The sequence below is a fragment of the Delphinus delphis genome, chromosome 4 (assembly GCF_949987515.2).
Source record: "Delphinus delphis chromosome 4, mDelDel1.2, whole genome shotgun sequence".
Classification (NCBI taxonomy): domain Eukaryota; kingdom Metazoa; phylum Chordata; class Mammalia; order Artiodactyla; family Delphinidae; genus Delphinus; species Delphinus delphis.
This window is the reverse complement of record NC_082686.1, coordinates 69,471,541-69,490,846: the sequence shown is the minus strand read 5'-3', so window position 1 is coordinate 69,490,846 and position 19,306 is coordinate 69,471,541. Positions and strand designations below refer to the sequence as shown.

Sequence of the window (19,306 nt, the reverse complement as noted above, 5' to 3'; positions counted from 1 at the left end):
CTAAGCACCTAATAGATTCCATCTCTAATCCTTGTAACAGTGCTGTGAGATTTATGATCATCCCCACATTAGAGACGAGGAAACAAGCTCAGAATGTTGAGGTGACCTGCCTAAGAGTTAATGATTAGAACTTACCCGTGTCTGGCATCAAAACCTAGACTCTTTATTTCTTTTTTTTTTTTTTGCGGTACACGGGCCTCTCACTGTGTGGCCTCCCCCGTTGCGGAGCACAGGCTCCGGACGCGCAGGCTCAGCGGCCATGGCTCACGGGCCCAGCCGCTCCGCGGCATGTGGGATCTTCCCGGACCGGGGCACGAGCCCGTGTCCCCTGCATCGGCAGGCGGACTCTCAACCACTGCGCCACCAGGGAAGCCCGACACCTAGACTCTTTCAATTATTCCATGCTGCCTTCCATGTTAGGTGGGTAACAGAGGAAGAGTTTTAAGGTATAACCTTGTGTCTGACTCTGTGTTATCTGTGAGCTATCCAAATGTCATACAAAGAAAGAAATTTAGGGGTTAAGACCATAGGCTTTAATGTTAGACACACCTGATCCCAGATGCCTATTGATTAATTGTGTGATTTTCACAAGGGTATATTAATAAACTTTTAATAAGCAGCATATATGTGTGTATGTAATACACACACAAGTGTTATAAACTTTACTGCTATAAAAGATGTGTAGCACATAATTTACAAAGAATAATAACACAGAATGCTTATGATAAATTCCATGTAACGAATTGATTCTCACATATGCTTTTGTTTGTAAACAACAAACTTATATAGTTCCAACACAAAAGCTGGTTGATATTTTCACTTTTGTTAAGATGTAAGACAAAAGTGAAAAATACCTGGAGACTTATGTCAGAACATTACTCATTCATCAGTGATTTTAAGTGACTTCTCTGCTAAATGCAATAATAGTTTTTGAATATCAGAAGAATATTTCCTTGATTTTGTGTTCTATTCACAATGCAACAGCTATACACAGGGCACATTTTTAGGCTTAATCTGCATTTTAAAATATTTTCTCTCTCATTTTCTTACGATTCTAGACAATCAATAAAACAACAAATCAAGCCCTGGTTTCTAACACTTGATGATTTCCATGGTGTAAAACTTTTATCTTGCCCTATTTCAGGCTACCATTGCAACATCACCAAATATGTAGTTGGGATGAGGTGATCAGTAGCACACAACTGTATACTATTACCACAGACATAAATGTTGACAAAGAGACAAATGGTAACTCTTGCTGGCTTTGCTTAACATTCAAACAGGAAGGAACCCAGAGCCTATTTACATTCTGCTTAGTAGTTTATTGTTTTTTGTGTGTGTGTGTGTGTGTGTGTGTGTGTGTGTGTGTGTGTGTGTGTGTGTGAGAGCGAGAGAGCGAGAGAGCGAGAGAGAGAGAGAGAGAGAGAGAGAGAGAGAGAGAGAGAGAGTGTGTATATAACATAGAAATAATCTCAAGAACATAGAAAATAATAAAATCTAGTAAAATAATTGAAAATGATGAGTTTTGAGTATTTATTACCTTTGCTTTTAATGTGATATATTTAATTTAAATTTATATAGTTTAAAGTAATGGCTACGTTTAACAACCAGCTCCTAAAATTCCTGCAAATTTAACCATTGGCTCTCCCTAAGCTGGTTAGAGTCAGCTCCTGCATGCCACTGGGTCTTAGGCAGCTTACTTAATCTCTCTGAGCTTCCCTGCTCCTCTCTGTAAAATGGGTTAGTAATGTCACTGGCCAATGCCAGTAAGTAAATGGCAACAAGTAATTATTATTTCTGTTCACTGTATTATTATTACATTATTATTATCCACAGCAAATGCTTCATGTAAAATTAGTTTCCCCCTGTTCTCAGCACTCAATGATCAGTTTAGTTTCACCCCTTTGGTCTATGCTTATGGAATGCAAACTAAGCAGTCAACACACACACACACACACACACACGTGCGCGTGCGTGCACACACACGTCCAACAATAAACTACTAAGCAGAATAGTTAGCTCTGGGTTTCTTCCTGTTTGAATGTTAAGCAAAGCCTCCAAGAGTCACCAATGTCTCTCTGGGTACACAGGGGCCATGACAGTACTGGAACATGGGCTGTTGTCAAAGCTACTCAGCACGGTCTTTGGTGTTCCAAAAAGAGAGGAGGGTCTCTCTACGCCTCAGTGTATGTCCTCCCAGCCTGCCCTGCCCTGCCCCTGCCCCTCCCACCACCAGAGGCCACAGCAGCTCCCTTGGCCTTACCTGCTCAGCCTTCTGATGGAACACAGCAGACATGGCGAGGATGGTGCTGCGCTCATCCAGAGCGGCCGCGAAGCTCTTCCACTCCTGGTCCAGCTGCGTGGAGATCTGCTTGATTTGCTGCGAGGCGTAGTGGCCGGCCTCTGAGAGGCGGGAAGCCACGGACATGATGCGGTTGATGTTGACATAGGCGTTCTGGGAAGCAAGGGAGAGCGGGTGCTTAGTGGGGCAGGCTGAAAAGGCACCCACAGAGCACCCTGGGCTGGGGGAATACGCGGGGAAGGAGGCTACCCAAAACAAAAAGTTTGAGAGAGGCCAGTATCGGCCACATTAACATATCCCTTTTGAGCCCGAAGGAGGTCTTTGTTTATATTATGACATTTCAGCAGATGGCAGGTACCGTAACTGAGCCCCTTCATTTTGAGGACCAGCACAGTTTTTGTGCCAACTATTAATGCCCACGAGTGCAGTCACTTTACTGGACTGCCTTAATGACCCTCACAGTCACCTTACGAGGTCACGCCATGGGGACAGCACGGTACTTCCAAGAGTTTCTCTCCGGAAGCAACGGCTCAGACCAGGGCAAAAGCCTGAGGAGGCAAAGGCACCTCTCTCAACTCAGGAGAGAGCTGTACCCAGGGCATTACTGCCAACTACAACAGGGCAGCAGTGCTCATCAAAGAGGGCAAAGGACACACGTCACAGGATGACCACACATCTTCCTACCACTAAGTGAAGACTTTGCTGCCCCCTGTTCCTACCCCCACCAAGAGAGCAGGTGAATAAATAAATAAGAGAGCGTATGAAGCCACAATATCCATGCTTAAAGTAAGATCTGTGGAGCCCTTTCTTATCCCTACGTGACTTAGGAACATCTCCCCACCTGACCCCAAAAAGGCATCTGTGGGGCTCTCCTGGCCCTGCTGACTCCTCTCACCCTGTGTTTTGTTCACATTCCTTCCCATCTTTGATTGCCAATTAAAAATTCATGACCATGTGTGTCATTCCTTACTAGGCCAGCAGAAAACTCTACAGGAGGAAAGAAGACAAAAAAACCCACAAACGCACAAACAAAGACAGTAGTGAGCATGATTATTTTTAACTGCTACCTCCTATTAATTGTCTGAGGTGTCAAAACAATCAAGTAATATTGTAGCACCTACAGGGAGTTATTCTGACTCACACAATGTCTGTCTGAAGGAGGACTAGGGTGGCAGGTTTCTTGCACACCTTTGTTCTTTGTTATGAATCTTCTGATATGATAATAAATATTCTTCGGTAACGGCATTTTCTCTTGGCTCTATTAGCTCAGCGGTAGTTCATTAATAATGGGTAAGTTTAATGAAGGTTCTTTATTTTCCTTTCCCTCTTCCCTCATGGTCCGCATTCATGTTCGCTGTCCTGACCTCAAGCACTCCATCCCAAACCTGAGCCAGGTTGATAAGGTCTCTCTTCATTTAAAAGGTCTCTGTGGAAGTTTAAGAGGTTAAGTGAAGCACTTGAACACAAATCCATCCTGATGTCTGATGATCCCCATGCATAACCTCTTTCTTTAGTCTGGCCTGAGACCTTTCTGACTAGTACGTTTCCTTAATAGAACTAGAATATTACTAACTCTTATTATTTGAAATAACTATCCTTCAAAGACTTAGGAATCATTATCAGTCCTGTTTTCTGAGTTAGGACCCAGATTCTTCTTAAAATTAAACTCTATTTATAGAACTGACAGAAAAACCAACTCTGAATTAGAAATAGAAGGAAAGAAACGGGGGGATAAAAGACATATACTAATTTTAATAGCTCTGTCTTTTAAGAGACTAACATTAGGATTTCCACCAAATTTCCTGCTTGGGTTCCACCCAAAGCAGACCTTGAAACAAGGATTTGGGGCAGACTGTTTATTTGGGTGTGATCCCAGAAAGCACAGTGAGGGAGTAGGCAAGTCAACGAGGGAAGGGAGGCAAATAAAGAAAGGATGTGTCCATTAGTGGATTACTGCTGTGAGCATTTGGGGGTCATCTCTCCTGAAACCTTTGAGGGACTGCGTAGAACACACGTCTGAGCATCCCACTGGGAGATGAGGGATCTGGGGTATTTATGCACAAGTCCCATCACTCATGGTTGAAGGTCTCTCCTGGAGTTACTCCCTGGCATTTCCAGCCTGACCTACACACAGGCCAAGCATAGTCCCCAGGTCAGAGAGTGACCATGGGCAGAGAAACACAGGAAGCTGTCGCTGTGCATGGGAACAGTCTGCAGATGACCCTCGGGGAGGACTGAGGGGATATGAGTGGGACAATGGCAGCATCTAGTAAAGCTGCCCTTCCAAACTGGATTTGAATCCTGGGAACCCTCCCCACGCCACACACATTTCTCCAACTCTATCTAGTGTGGTTGGGTTTTCCTGTCATGGGAAAGACCTTCGTATCCTTTGGCCAGAAGGGAAGCAAGAACAGCAATAAGACAGGGTGTGGCCTGTCCCCGGGGTCTCTCGTGTGCATCTTATGGTTGCCTGGCCCTTTGTCATCACTGGCTGTTTATACTCTCCCCCCACAGGGAAGTTGGGGAGGTGCGTTTCTGCTCACTTTTAGGAAGAACTTTCTAGCTATTAGAGATGTTGAACTGTGGCTGCCTCTGGAGGCTGTTAACACCTTGTCACTCCTTCAAATATTTATGGAGAGTGGGCCAGGCTTTGTGTTGGGGGCTGTGGGAGATCAAAGACAAAGAGGAAAGAGACAGGATTCCTGCCCTCAGGGGCTCACAGCTGAGACTTAAAAAGAGTCCTCAAATAACTGTAATTTAAGCAAAATGAAGTAAGTGTTATGACAGAGGTAGAGGCAACTCGCAGTGGGGATGCAGGGGGAAGGGATATGAACCACTGGCAAGGATGTTGAGAAGGGGCTTCCTGCACAGAGGGGGGTGGTGAGGTTGGCAGTCCTCCAAGGCCCCCTTCAACCCTTAAGCCTGTGATCATAAATGAAAGCTAAAAACAAACAAACAAAAAAAGACCACAGCTTACACTTCACATTCTAGAGACTAGCACAGTAAATGCCTTTTTGTTTCCTTATCGGTGGGCAGAGAGATCTTACTAAAGCTAACAAATGATTACACTTCACACAAGAAGTAGAGGCAGTATTCCTCACAAAAGAGGGACAAGTATAATGTTGACTCATGAATTTGCTCACTGTGCTTCTCTACAGCCCCTTTGAAGAACAGCAAAACGCTGCAGGCAAGTCACATGGCCCAAGTTCATCATCACCTTCTTTATCTCCCTCCAGCTTAGAACCTGAGACAAATAGGCAGAGAGATTCTAAACTGGAGTCACAAACCAAATGACAAGAGAAGAATGGCGGAGAAGGTCTCACATGACTTAAAAGGACAGAGCAAGGTGAAGAATCCAAATAAACAGGGTGCTTAGTCGTTAGGCACAAATGACACGTCTTGGCCTTGGGTCAATCCCTCTGTGTAGTTTTTCTGTGTCACTGTTTATGCCTCTGTTAAAGAGCACCTGGGACTCCCGTCTGTCCTGGGGACATGGCTAGGGGGAATGCATATTTTGACTCTTCATGGCCTTTCCATTTTCTACCAGCTGCCTCCTCTACGCCCTCCCACCTGCCGGGCTCTGCCGTTCTTCCCTGCCAGCCTTCAATGCCCTTCCAGCTGCAGAGCTGTCCATCAGTCGAGGGCATCAGCGTTGCCGGGTCAGGAGTCAGATGTGAGTTCTCGTCCAGCCCTGGCACTCGCTTAAGATGTCACTTGCCTCCTCTGTGCCTCAGCTTCCTCAGCTGTAAGATGAACTAAAGATCTCAGACATTCCATTTCTGAGTAAGCAGTGTCCAGTGTCGGCGCCATATAACCAGGCCTCCAGGTGTACCCTGTTCATGGAGGGCACGCAGATGGAACGTAGAGAGAACTTAGGCGGTCACAGTCTTCTTCTGTCTCATCTCCAGTGCCTGGGGGAATACTGACTATATCTAGACCTCATTCTATGGAGGAGGTGGGGCATATACTGAAGCAACAAGGGAGACAAAGCTGTCAAGTGTCCACGTGCAATGGGATGGTTTTAAACAGAAGAGGAACGTGATCTGGTTTATGCTTTCAAAAAACTGCTCTGTTCACTAAAGGGCTGGCAAGGGGACACCTACGTGGAGTGAGACCAAGAAGAGCAGTGCGGCCCACCCCAGAGGGACATGTAGCCCAGCCTCGGCTGTCCACATGCCTCAGCCCCTCAGCCCAGCTCTGCTTTCTGCACTGTCGTGCCAGGGCCACAGCTCGAGCTGGGTGACCAAGGGCCAGCTGCTCCCCTCCCCCTCTTCTCTGCATCCCCTTCCCCTGAGCCGAGCTGCCTAGACTAACCAGCTTCCCTGGTCAGAAATTAACAACATGACTAATAATTCTAGCTTAGTGAGTATCTTCTTAAACTCTTACCTCAAAACTGCTTTATGAATTTAAACCCCTCCCACCATATCAGTGCTGCTATTATTATTATCATTATTCAAAGTATTGCACTGTCCAAGGTTTAAACACGATCTACCCTGCAGAATGCAATGCACCTGCAGCCTGGCCTGCTGCATCCTCCATCCCACCCTATCTGCCCTCAAAGGCTCTCCTCCGATCATTTCGGTCACAAATAGGAAAAATAACTAAATTCCAACAGAATCTTCCTAACTCAAAACCCTCTATATTTACACCCTGTCCCCACTTTTGTTGCCTACAAAATTCTCTGTTTTCTCATTTCACTCCTGCAGCCATTAAGTGGAGATCACAGGATGGATGGCCAGACCCTTCTCCTGAGGTCTTGTCTCCTGCTGTGATTAACTGAAATCTATGGAACAAAGTCATTCTGCTGAAAGAACGATTTGGCAGAATTTTTTTTTTTTTTTTTAACCCGGCTGAAGCTTGATGAAAGTTTTCAGCCCTGCCAAAGGCTCTCACTTTGAACCTGGCTCCTGGCTGCCCCGACTGGCTACAATAATATGCAAAGTTGCTTGCAAGATAATGATAACTCTCCACTTAAAAACCCAGCTAAATTTTCTCTTTAAATGTAGTCTCTTATGTGGTATACTCTGAAAGAGATACTGGCTCTTCTAGAAATAATCATTTGATGCAAGCTATCATTTTGGTAACCTAGGGTCTGTGTCAGGGGCTGATTGTAAGAGCAGATCCTTTCTGAGTACATGTATTATTTGAATCCCATTCACTTCACTCCTAAAATAAGGAGTGAATTTTACACTCTTGTGGTTGTAGGTCCCCACCCTGAATCGTAAACTCCCTCCTGTGGGTTACATGAGATAACATAAAGCATCTGGTCAGTTGCCTGGCATATAACTGATAACTCAAAGAATGTCAAATCTTTTCCCACATCCAATTCCAGCACATTGGTGTTAACTCTCCAAGTTAATTGCAAACCAAATCAAAGTATTAGTAAAAAGTAAAACAAAAGAAAAATCTATTAACTATTCCAACCAGAGACAAATATTCCAATGAGTCCAGAGTCCCACTGTACTTCACAGAAAGCTTGCCACAAAGTCCCCTACTCTTCCTGAGGAACACTCCCTTGCACAGGGGCCTGCCACATGGGCCCAGCCCCACAGCAGGCAAAGCTGGCCTAGCTGCCTGTCAGGCCACTGCCCTGCAAACTACAGCCCCTGTGTTGGCAGATGCCCTACCCCTAGGATTCGAGAGTCTAGGGCCCTGAACTGTGCACAGGTCTGTCTTTGACCCAGAAAGATTGGAGAGTTCAGAATCAGCCAGTGACTAGCTCTGTGATCCATGCCCTTTCAACCTTAAGTCAGAAAAATAGAGGCCTTTGTCTCTTGGGATAGCCTTCTTAAGGTGTCTCCACTACCTTGACATGTGTGAGCCACACCCAGAGCACCCAGAAGTGGGAATGTCCCATGTTCACACAAGGGGACAGATCCATCACCTTATCACTGGCCGTACAGCAAAAGGTGGCCGAAACCTCCTCCCCAGGCCAGGCGTGGCGGCCCGTCACTTTGTTGTCCAGGGGGACGTTTCTCCTCCTCACCTCCAGCACAGCAGAGGGGAGTCACTGAAGAGCTGTCTCATCTCTGCAAGGAATGAGTCCTGGGCACAGGGTTCTCAATTCCATTCTGCTCAACGGGGCTGCAGCTTTTAAATTATCCTCATGAAAACGGAAGTTGTGATCTGTCAGATCATCACAGAAGGTGAGGTCAACTACCACAGAGGGGCCACTTTCCTGAAAGCGGCTCAGTCCTCTAGACAAGCCCTGGAGACCTTGTCTCTCCAAATCCAAAACTCCAGGGAGGGAGGCCAGGCAAACAACCGGCCAAGGGCCAGGGTACTCAGCAAAATCATTTGGGTCAAATGCAAAGTGAATGTTAAATCAAAATGTGAACTATAAAATACATAAACAGTACAGCCTCAGCTGAGAAAAATATTATGCAAACCAGGGAAGCACACCCAAAGGTTACTGAACGCTATTTTGTACTAAATATGCATAGTGGCAGCGGGGTTGAGGGGAGACTTTTCTTTAGGGTCTTTTTCTCATCTTAATTCTCTTGTGTATAGAGAAGCTTTTTAATTTTATTTATTTATTTATTTTGCGGTACGCAGGCCTCTCACTGTTGTGGCCTCTCCCATTGCGGAGCACAGGCTCCGGATGCACAGGCTCAGCGGCCATGGCTCACGGGCCCAGCCGCTCCGCGGCATGTGGGATCTTCCCGGACCGGGGCACAAACCCGTGTCCCCTGCATCGGCAGGTGGACTCTCAACCACTGCGCCACCAGGGAAGCCCTAGAGAAGCTTTTTTAAAAAATAATTTTGAGATTTTATATATATAAATATATATACACACACAGTAATTGAGGTAAAATGTTCTTAAAACTATACAGAGGAAATATACATTATTTTATCCCCCAGCCCTTTCCCTCCCCAGTCAAAACACCAAATGTCTATGAGTGATGGAGCTAAGGGAGAATTTATGTTCAACCTTCTAATTTTATCAAACTCATTCTCTTTACTGACACACAAAGGTTGTTTCTAGTTTTTGCTTTTGGTTTTTTTTCCCCCTCTACAAATAATGCTAGGGGTTGCAGTTTATTTTTAATGGCCAAAAAGTTCGTTTGGTTAATGAATACATTGTTCAATAAAGTTCTTGGTGAAAACGAAAAACGTCTTTATTTTTACTTAAAACCGAATGAACTTTTTGGCCAAACCAATAATAGATTTGGTATTTAAAATATTTTTTAGTTTTAAAAATTATTTTAATGTGTCTTTAATTTTTTTAATTTATTATTATTATTTTTTTGTGGTACACAGCCCTCTCACTGTTGTGGCCTCTCCTGTTGCAGAGCACAGGCTCCGGACGCGCAGGCTCAGCGGCCATGGCTCACGGGCCCAGCCGCTCCGCGGCATGTGGGATCTTCCCGGACCGGGGCACGAACCCGTGTCCCCTGCATCGGCAGGCGGACTCTCAACTACTGCGCCACCAGGGAAGCCCTAATTTATTATTATTATTATTTTATTTTATTTGTTTATTTTTGGCTGCATTGGGTCTTTGTTGCTGCGCATCGGCTTTCTCTAGTTGCAGCCTGCAGAGGCTACTGTTCGTTGCTGTGCACAGGTTTCTCATTGCGGTGGCTTCTCCTGTTGTGGAGCACAGGCTCTAGGCGTGCGGGCTCAGTAGTTGTGGCACGCGGGCTCTAGAGCACAGGCTCAGCAGTTGTGGTGCACGGGCTTAGTTGCTCCGTGGCATGTGGGATCCTTCCGGACCAGGGCTCAAACCCGTGTCCCCTGCATTGGCAGGCAGATTCCCAACCACTGCGCCACCAGGGAAGCCCTCTGTATCTTTAATTTTAATAGATTTGGTCAGGTTGCAATCCATGAAAGCTGTAACTACTCAAATGTCCCTGTATCTTTTTACTTTGGTAAAGCATTTGTTTTACAAGTAAAGTACAATTAATGTACAAGTGAAATAGGCAAGTTTTAGTGAGCAAATTATGCTTTAAGAAGGAAGAGAATACAAACACACTTCAGTTAAAGTTTTTAGAAGCCAAGTTCATATGATAATCTCATTTTACAGTTAAAAAAAAATACTAAAACTCAGATATTTCTTGCTTGAATCCACCTAGTAGGTGATTAAAAAATCTGTTTGATCAATTAAGTGGTATGTTCAAAGTCACAAAAAGAGAGGTAAATTGGGACTAGACTCAGGTCTCCTGATTCCTAGTCTGCATCATCCTTCTGCTTATACTACCTTTTTCTCATGCCCTGCAGATAATATTAAGTTTTTGTTTTGTAACACTCAAAGAGAGCCATGAGGAGAATTATTTGGAGATTTTCCCATACAGCTTTCAGAGGCTTCATGAGTAACATTCAGAATCTGTAAGAAATAGATTGTGCCAAAGCAATGGAAAAAGCTGAACCTCACCTCCTTTTTCCAGATTAATAGTACCATATGATCGCTTACATCTTTGCTAGTATGAAATCCACTTTGGGTCCTGAAGCTGTTAAAGCATCAGCTTATGATTAATTAGTTGAACATTACCATGTAAACCTGCTGATCCCACCTCGAAACATATGGACACTGGGATAGGAACATCTGGAATAAGAACTGTCCACACTTGAAACTCTACTACAATAGCTATGAGATGTGGTGAGCTCTAAACGAAACCTCTAACTTCTGCCTCTCTCAAACCACAGGGTGCCCTCTAGGGAACAAAACAGGGCAGCTGATGGATGACTATCTGGTCAGGGCTGGCCAAACAGTAGGTCAAACCATGTGGAAGCCATCTGTCATTGTCGGGCAGAGAGAGGAAGGAAGCTGGAACAGCCCTGGTGCTTAGCAAAGATAACACTGGCGTTGAATCCCTCTGTCTCTCTTGCCTGGCTTGCTGTAGCAGTGTTTCCTCCAGCAATTGCCTTACAAACCATTAAGCAGCCATGAAAACAAACGCCTGGCCATATGTCCGAGGGCCAAGGAAACCCAGGAGCAGATTTAAGTAAAAGAGAAAGCCTTCTGTCTCTCCTCTCGCAGCTCTGAGTGAAACTTCCTTAAAAGGGTGAGTGTCTTTGTATGAGGCATTATTGCAGGATTGAAATGGTAGGGAGGGATGGGTACAGCTGGAATTAGATTCAGGGAGGCCAGCAGGGAAAGAGGCTGGAAACAATGTAGCCCTTCTGAGTTAGGATGTAGTAATTTCAGGCTGCCTTTAAGGTTGGAATGAGAGGCTATAAAACTTCACAGAAACACATTCACCAGTATTTTATTTCCCAGGCCTTTCTTCTGCATTTCTCTTAGCTATTCAGAGCTTGGTCCTGGCATCAGTGCAACCCGGGAACTGGTTAGAAATGCAGAATCTCAGGCCCTTTCCCCATCTTCTGGATCAGAATCTGCATTTTAACAAGATTGTCCCAAGTGATACGTATGCACGTTAAAGTTTGAGATGCTTTACAGATGGGAACTATGAGGAGATGTCCCGAACAAGGAGAACTATTTCTTCTACCACTCCTGACCCTGACAGTGATAAGAGCTGAACATTTGCCAAGCATAACATCATGCCAAATGTTGTGCTTAAAATGCATGATCACATTTCATCCTTACAACATCCCTGGCAAAGGTACCAACACTATCCTCCATTTATGGACGAGGTAGTGAGGCTCTGAGAAACTGAAATAACTTGCCTATGATCTCACAACTAGGAAGGAAATACAGAGCCACGGCTAGCACCAAGTGCCCTTGTTCTTTCCCACTGTGCTGTTTTACTTTGCCATAAATGTGAAAGCAGTTGAACCAACCAAAGATGTCCCTCAAGGGAGATGATGAAGAGAAATTGCTCCCAAAGATCCACAAACTCATATCCCAGAAGAATAGGGCTCCTGGAGAGAGAATTCAATAAAAATTTCTACTTCTCTGAAGCCTCCCCACTGGGGTCCTTGACTTGCCCTTGGAATTCCCAGAATAGCTCAGCTCCAGAATGGGCAGGAGCCTGGCAGGTGGACTTTTCTTGTCCTCTCCCTCCTTGGAAGAATCACCTCTACCTGTGAATCCAAGGCCAGTCACCTTGAGGAACAGGTTCCTGTCTCCACAGAAACACAGTAAAGCTCAGGATTAAGGCAGTTCTTTGCCCCTTTACTCAATATCTTGATTTATTGTCAGAGTCTTAAATCTGCGATCCTATTCGTTTATTCAAGCATTCATCCAGTAATTCAAGGCACTGTGCAAGCAGGGAACAAGCAGACAAAACTCCTATGCTCATGGCGCTTACATTTTAGAAGAGTCAGACAATAAGGTAATATCTACTATATATTTCTTATTTCAGTGCTATACAAAATACAGCTGGGAAAAGGATAGAGCATGGTGGGGCTGGGAAGTGCTACTTAAGACAGAGAAGGCAGGGCAGGCTGACCCCTGAAACTGAGGGTGACACTGGAGCTTAGCCCTGAATGAAGCGAGAGAATGAACAGCCAGGAAGAGGCTCCAGGTAAGGAAACAGCAGGGGCAAAGACCACGGGGCAGGAATGACCTTGAAGCATTCAAGAAACAGCAAGAAGCCCAGGGTGACTGGAGCAGATGAGTAGGTGGTAGAGGATGAGATTGGAGGGGTAACGGGTGTCCAGACCACACAGAACCTCGTAAGCCATGGTAAGGGACTTCAGCTTTTATCCTAAGAAGGATTAAAGCATTCTGAGCACAGGAGTGACATACTTTTGGCAGGATCGCTAGGGCTGTTATGTTAAGAATGGACTGTAAGGAAACAAAGGTGGAAGCAGGGAGACCAGATAGGAGCTACTACAATAGTCCAGGCAGGTAATGGCTGTGCAAGTGGTAACAAGTGGCCAGATTCTGGATATACTTTGAGGGCAGAGCCAAGTGGACTTGCTGATGGAAATCCTTTAGTTCTTCCTCATTTCTGGGCCTCCGGTTGGGTCGCGAACTCCGACCTCTGTTTTGTTTTCTTTTTTTTGGCACTGCTCCCTTCTCATCTGCCTATCTAGTCGTGACCTCTCAGTTCTTGAATCTTCTGATTTGTAAACGTCTTGCCTGTATGTCCCTGATCAGTCTCTGTCCCTTGTCTGGTACTCCTGGTCGGCTACCAGCCACGCTCCAGAAAGGCATATGCAATGTTGCTGCTACTTCTTATTATCAATACTTCATATTTGTGTCATGCTTTACAGTTTAAGACCTTTCGTGTACATTATCTCATCTGACGTGCTAGGTTTCACAGACCATTTCATGCCTTCATTCGGCTCCAGGAGACCTCAGAGAAGAGGCATGAGTCAGCTTTGGCTGAATTTCAGACAAATTAACTCCTTGGCAGCTACAGACCTGGCAGAGAGCAGGCACTGGCTGCATGTATGTCCAAGTGTGTGGGTAAATTGAGCTACAAGGCTCGGGGGGTAAACACCCAGAGGGCACAGAAGATATCCTGAGGGTAAGGGACATGCTGACAGAGGGCCCCCGAGAGTAGTGGACTAAAGCCAGAAAGGTACCAAGGGTGTAGGGCAGAGAACCAGGAGTGAGGTGGGAGAGGAGGGAAACCTGTGCGCTGGAGGGGGTGAATGATCAGGAGAGAAGGCTGAACCAGGCCAGCGCCAGCCACGAGTCAGCCAAGCCCTGCAGGTCAGCTCAGAGAAGCCTTTCAGCAGGGACCCAGGCCACGTGACTGGGCAGCAAGGTGAGGGGAGCCAGCATTGTGCAGCAGGGTGATACTGAGTGGTACAGAGTGATGCTTTGCTTCTGCCAAGGAGCTTCCCTCTGTTTCTGGTCTGAATAGGGGCCAATCCCCAAAACATGGCTGATTAGAGTCTGGTGGGTAAAGGAAAATGGGGCACCTTGGAGAGGCTGGAGTAGGGAGCAAGGAACAGAGAGTAAAGACAGATACTCTCTCCCCCTGGATACTCCTGACCTTGAAGGGAAGTCCTCCAACTCCACAGGTTAATTATCCAATAGCTTTAGAGTTTGACCCTAGGGCTAATGTCAGTTGGCTTATTTTCTCCACCTGATTCAGTGATTCTCAGTCTGGTTCTCCACCTTGTACAGGTTTCCTGGGAGACATCCCAGCACAGTTAAATCAGAGTCCAGGGCAGTAGGGCCCCGATGTGGTGTTTTTTCAAAGCTCCCGAGGTGACTCCCGTGGGCCATCAGGATGAAGAGCTGCTGCCTTAGACATGTGGACCAGCTTCACTGGGCTTAGTTCAAAGCATACTCCTTTCTCCTTAGGACAATTCTAATGCTGACAATGGTGCCAAGAGCAAGGATCATAAATGGATCCTGAGAAGATCAGAAAGTAAATCTAATCCTCCCACTGAGTTAGAAGAAAATGGAAATTCCACCCACAAGGCTGTTTGTGGAGATACAAACACTGCATCCTGTTCAACTCGATTAGTAAGAATAGGTCTGGTTGGTGATACATGAAGCATTTTACAAGCGCAGGTTTCCTTAGAAGCCCTGCCTTAGGGAATCTCAGCGCTAACAGAAAACACTGGATCACGTTCATTCTTGTCAGGGAAGGACACATTTTAATGGCTTTACTTCCATCTTTAGCATTAGAACCTTGGAAACAAAGATGCTTGAGGTCAGGTGGAACTTAAAAGACCATCCAGTGGTTCCTGGACTTTACTGTTCATCACCTGGGCAACCTGGTAAGCATCCTGGTTCCCAAGCCCACCCCTGATGGAAACTATTGCTCTCATTCACTTTCTTTTCATGGCTGTTCAGCTTCTGCTCAAGTCATGTCCTGTGGGGTTCCCTCAAAAGTAAAGGCCATGCCTTGCCAGTTCTGCATCCTCGCTGCCAAACTCTGCTCCAGGTTGGTAACAGATGCTGTAGCATGCTTAATATCCTATTCATTCAATGAGCATTTATTAGACACCTACTAAGTGCCAGGCCTTGTTACAGGCCCTGGAGATATGGGTGTGAATGAAACAAAGCTCTGTCCTTTTTTTTTTTTTTTTTTTGCGGTACGCGGGCCTCTCACTGTTGTGGCCTCTCCTGTTGCGGAGCACAGGCTCTGGACGCGCAGGCTCAGCGGCCATGGCTCACGGGCCCAGCCGCTCCGCGGCATGTGGGATCTTCCCAGACCGGGGCACGAACCCGCGTCCCCTGCATCGGCAGGCGGACTCTCAACCACTGCGCCACCAGGGAAGCCCAAAGCTCTGTCCTTAAGAGCTTATATCCTAGTGGGCAAAATTCTCCTACATCAGGCATATGAAATTTAAGGATGGCTAAACTGCAAGCTCCTTGAAGGCAGCTTTGTGTCTCGTGAATCTTGCTGTTCTTAGTGTCCAGCAAAGGGCAAAGAGAACACAACATCAAAAGTTTGTTGAATACACCAATGAGTGAGTGCCGAGTGGTGCACCCAGAGCCTCCTATCTCAGCTTTGCCAACACCACCATGGTTGGTGCCCATGCTCTGTCATGGTCATTACCTGCAACCATTAAGAAGATTATATCTTAAAGGTAGCGGGAACCCATTTACAAAACAGTCACTCTCCAGTTGTCTTTTTCTCCTCCTCCCCTCCTCCTTCTTAACAGTTGTATTGAGATATAATTCACCTACCATACAATTCACCCATTTAAACTCAGTGTATATAACTCAGTGGGTTTTAGTATAATAGTATTTGGTATACAGATATGTGCAACCAACATCGCAGTCAATTTTACAACATTTTTATCATCAAAAGAAACCCTGTACCCTTTCCTTTCACTACTGTTCCTCTATGCTCCATTCATCCCAAGCCTACTTTCTGTTTCTATAGGTTTGCCTATTCTAGACTGTTCATATAAATGGACTCATATAAATATGTGGTCTTTGGTGACTGGATTCTTTCACTTAGTAAGATGTTTTCAAAGTTCATCCATGTTAGAGCATGTATCAGCACTTCATTCCTTTTTATGCCAAATAATATTCTATTATATGTATACACCACATTTTGTTTATCCATTCATCAGTCAATGGACAATTGGTTTTTTCCACCTTCTGGCTATTATTAATGTTTCCTTAAACATTTGTGTATAATGTATGGACTTCTGTATGGACATATGTTGTCATTTCTCTTGAGTATATACATAGCAGTTGAATCTCTGGGTCATAGGGTAACTCAGTGTTTAACTGAGGAATTGCCAGACTGTATTCCAAATTGGCCATACCATGTTACACTCCCTCAAGCAATGTATGAAGATTCTGATTTCTCAAGGTCCTCACCAACATTTGTTATTATCTGACTTTTTGATTATAGCTATCCTAAAGGATGTGAAAAGGTATCTCGCTGTGGTTTTGATTTGCATTTCCCTCATGACTAACAGCTTTTCATGCACTTTCAAGCATCTTTTCATACACTTATTGACCATTTGTTTATCTTCTTGGGAGAAATGACTATTCAGATTCTTTGTCCATTTTTCCATTGGGTTACTTGTCTTTTTGTTATTGAGTTGGAAGAGTTCTTTATTCTCTTATTCTGTATTATAGATTCTAGATACAAGTCCCTTATCAGATAAATGAATTGCAAATATTTTCTCCCATTCTGTGGGCTGCCTTTTCACTTTCTTGATTGTAACTTTTGAATCACAAAAGTTCTTAATTTTGATGAGGTCTAATTGATCTATTTTTTATTTAGTATGAGGTAAGGATCCAACTTCATTTTTTGCATGTGTCTATCCAGTTGTCCCAGCACCATTTGTTGAAAAGACTATTCTTTCCACATTGAATGGTCATGGAACACGTCAAAAATCCGTTGACCACAGACATATGACTTTATTTATGGACTCTCAATTCTACTCCATTGATATTTATGTCTATACTTATGCCAGTACCATACTGTCTTGATTACTGTGGTTTTGTGGTAAATTTTGAGATCAGGAAATATGAGTCCTCCAACTTTGTTCTTTTTAAAAATTATTTTGGCTACTCTGGGTCCCTTGCAATTCCATACAAATTTTAGAATCCACTAGTTAGCTTCTACAAAGAAGCCAGCTAGGATTCTGATAGAGATGTGCTGACTCTGTATATTAACTTGGGGAGCATGGCCATCTTAACAATACTTAAGTCTTTCACTCCATGAGTATGAGATGTTTTTCCCTTTATTTAGATCTTAAATTTCTTTCAACGTTTTATTGTTTTCAGAGTACAAGTTTTGCACTTTTGTGAAATTTTTCCCAAGTATTTTATGCTTTTTGATGCTACTATAAATGGAATAGTTTTCTTAATTTCACTTCCAGATTGTTCACTGTGTGTAGAAATATCCTGAAATCTGAACTCATTTATTAATTCTAATAATTTACTAGTTCTAATAATTTGATAGTAAATGCCTTAGGATTTTCCATATACAAAATCATGACATCTGAAAACAGATAGTTTTACTTCTTCCTTTCTAATCTAGGTGTCTTTTCTTTTTCCTGAATAACTGTCCTGGCTAGAACTTCCAGTGTTAATTAGAAGTGGCAGACTTATCCTGTTCCTGATTCTAGGGAGAGGGTATCCAGCCTTTCACCATGAAGCATGACGTTAGCTGTGGGTTTTTCATAGGTGCCCTTTATCAGGCTGAGGAAGTTCTCTTCTAGTCCCAGTTTGTTTTATTATGAAAGGGTATTGAATTCTGTCAAATAGTTTTTCTGGGTCGATTGAGATAATCATGTGATTTTTGTTTTTTATTTTACTGATGTTAAACCAACCTCACCATCCTGGGGTAATTCCCAATTCATCATAGTATATGATTCTTTCTGTATGTTTCTAGATTTGGTTTGCTGTTAGCATTTTTTTGGACATTTTTACATCCATATTCATAAGCAATATTGGTCTGTAGCTTTCTTTTCTTTTGTAATGTTTTTGTTTGGTTTTGGTATCAAAGTAATACTAGCCTCATAAAAAGAGTTGGGAGTATTTCCTCCTTTTCTATTTTTTTTTTTTTTTTTTGAAAAGCTTCTGAAGAATTAGTATTAACTCTTTAAATGTTTGATAGAATTCAGTGGTAAAGCCCTCTGGGCCTGGGTTTTTGTCCATCTCATCTAAGTTATCTAATTTACGGGTGTACAATTGTTTGTAGTATTCCTTTATAATCCTTTTTGTTTCTGTACGGTTGGTAGTAATATCCCCTCTTTCATTTCTGATGCCAGTAATTTCTTTTCTTGGTTATTCTAGCTAAAGGTTTGTCAATTTTGTTGATCTTTTCAAAGAACCAGGTTTGGGATTCACTGATTTTTTTTCTACTGTTTTTTCTTCTCTATTACATTAATTTTCACTCTAATCCTTATTACTTCCTTCCTTCTGTTTGTTTTAGGCTTAGTTTGCTCTTCTTCTTCTAGTGCCTTAAGGTGGAAGTTTAGGATATTAATTTAGGTTTTCTTTTTCTTTCTTTAACTAGAGGTATTTACAGCCATAAATTTCTCTCCAAGCATGGCTTTAGCTGCAGCCTATAAGTTTTGATATGCTGAGTCTTCATTTTCATTCATTTTAAAGTATTTTCTAATTTCCCTTTTTATTACTTCTTTGATCCATTGTATATTTAAGAGAGTGTTATTTAATTTCTACATATTTGTGAATTCCCCAAATTTCTTTCTGTTGCTGATTTCTAATTTCATTCCATTGTGGTCAGAGGACGTATTTTATATTATTTTTATCCCTTTTATTTATTCAGATTTCTTTTATTGCCAATATATGGTCTATTCTGGGCAATGTTTCACGTGCCCTTGAGAAGAATGTATAGTCTGCTGTTGTTGGGTGGAGTGTTCTATAGGTTGATTTGGTTTATAGTCTATTTCTTCATTCAAGTCTTCTATTTTCTTATTGATCTTCTGCTTAGCTGTTCTAACTATTATTAAAAGTGGGGTATGGGGCTTCCCTGGTGGTGCAGTGGTTGGGAGTCCGCCTGCGATGCAGGGGACGCGGGTTCGTGCCCCGGTCCGGGAGGATCCCACATGCCGCGGAGCGGCTGGGCCCGTGAGCCATGGCTGCTGGGCCTGCGCGTCCGGAGCCTGTGCTCCGCAGCAGGAGAGGCCACAGCAGTGAGAGGCCCGTGTACCACAAAAAAAAAAAAAAAACAAAAGTGGGGTATGAAAGTCTCTATT

The 19,306-nt window shown here is 43.9% G+C and overlaps 1 protein-coding gene across 2 annotated transcripts in view; it reads right to left on the bottom strand.

Annotated features, from left to right (window-relative positions):
- LOC132424755 (kalirin-like) overlaps positions 1-19,306 on the bottom strand; it is a 458,669-nt gene that overhangs the window by 180,175 nt on the left and 259,188 nt on the right. For both annotated transcript variants that reach the window (XM_060010783.1, XM_060010784.1), the window contains exon 7: positions 2,264-2,455. In XM_060010783.1, the coding sequence (XP_059866766.1) occupies positions 2,264-2,455 (192 nt within the window). The remainder of the gene's footprint in view (positions 1-2,263; positions 2,456-19,306) is intronic.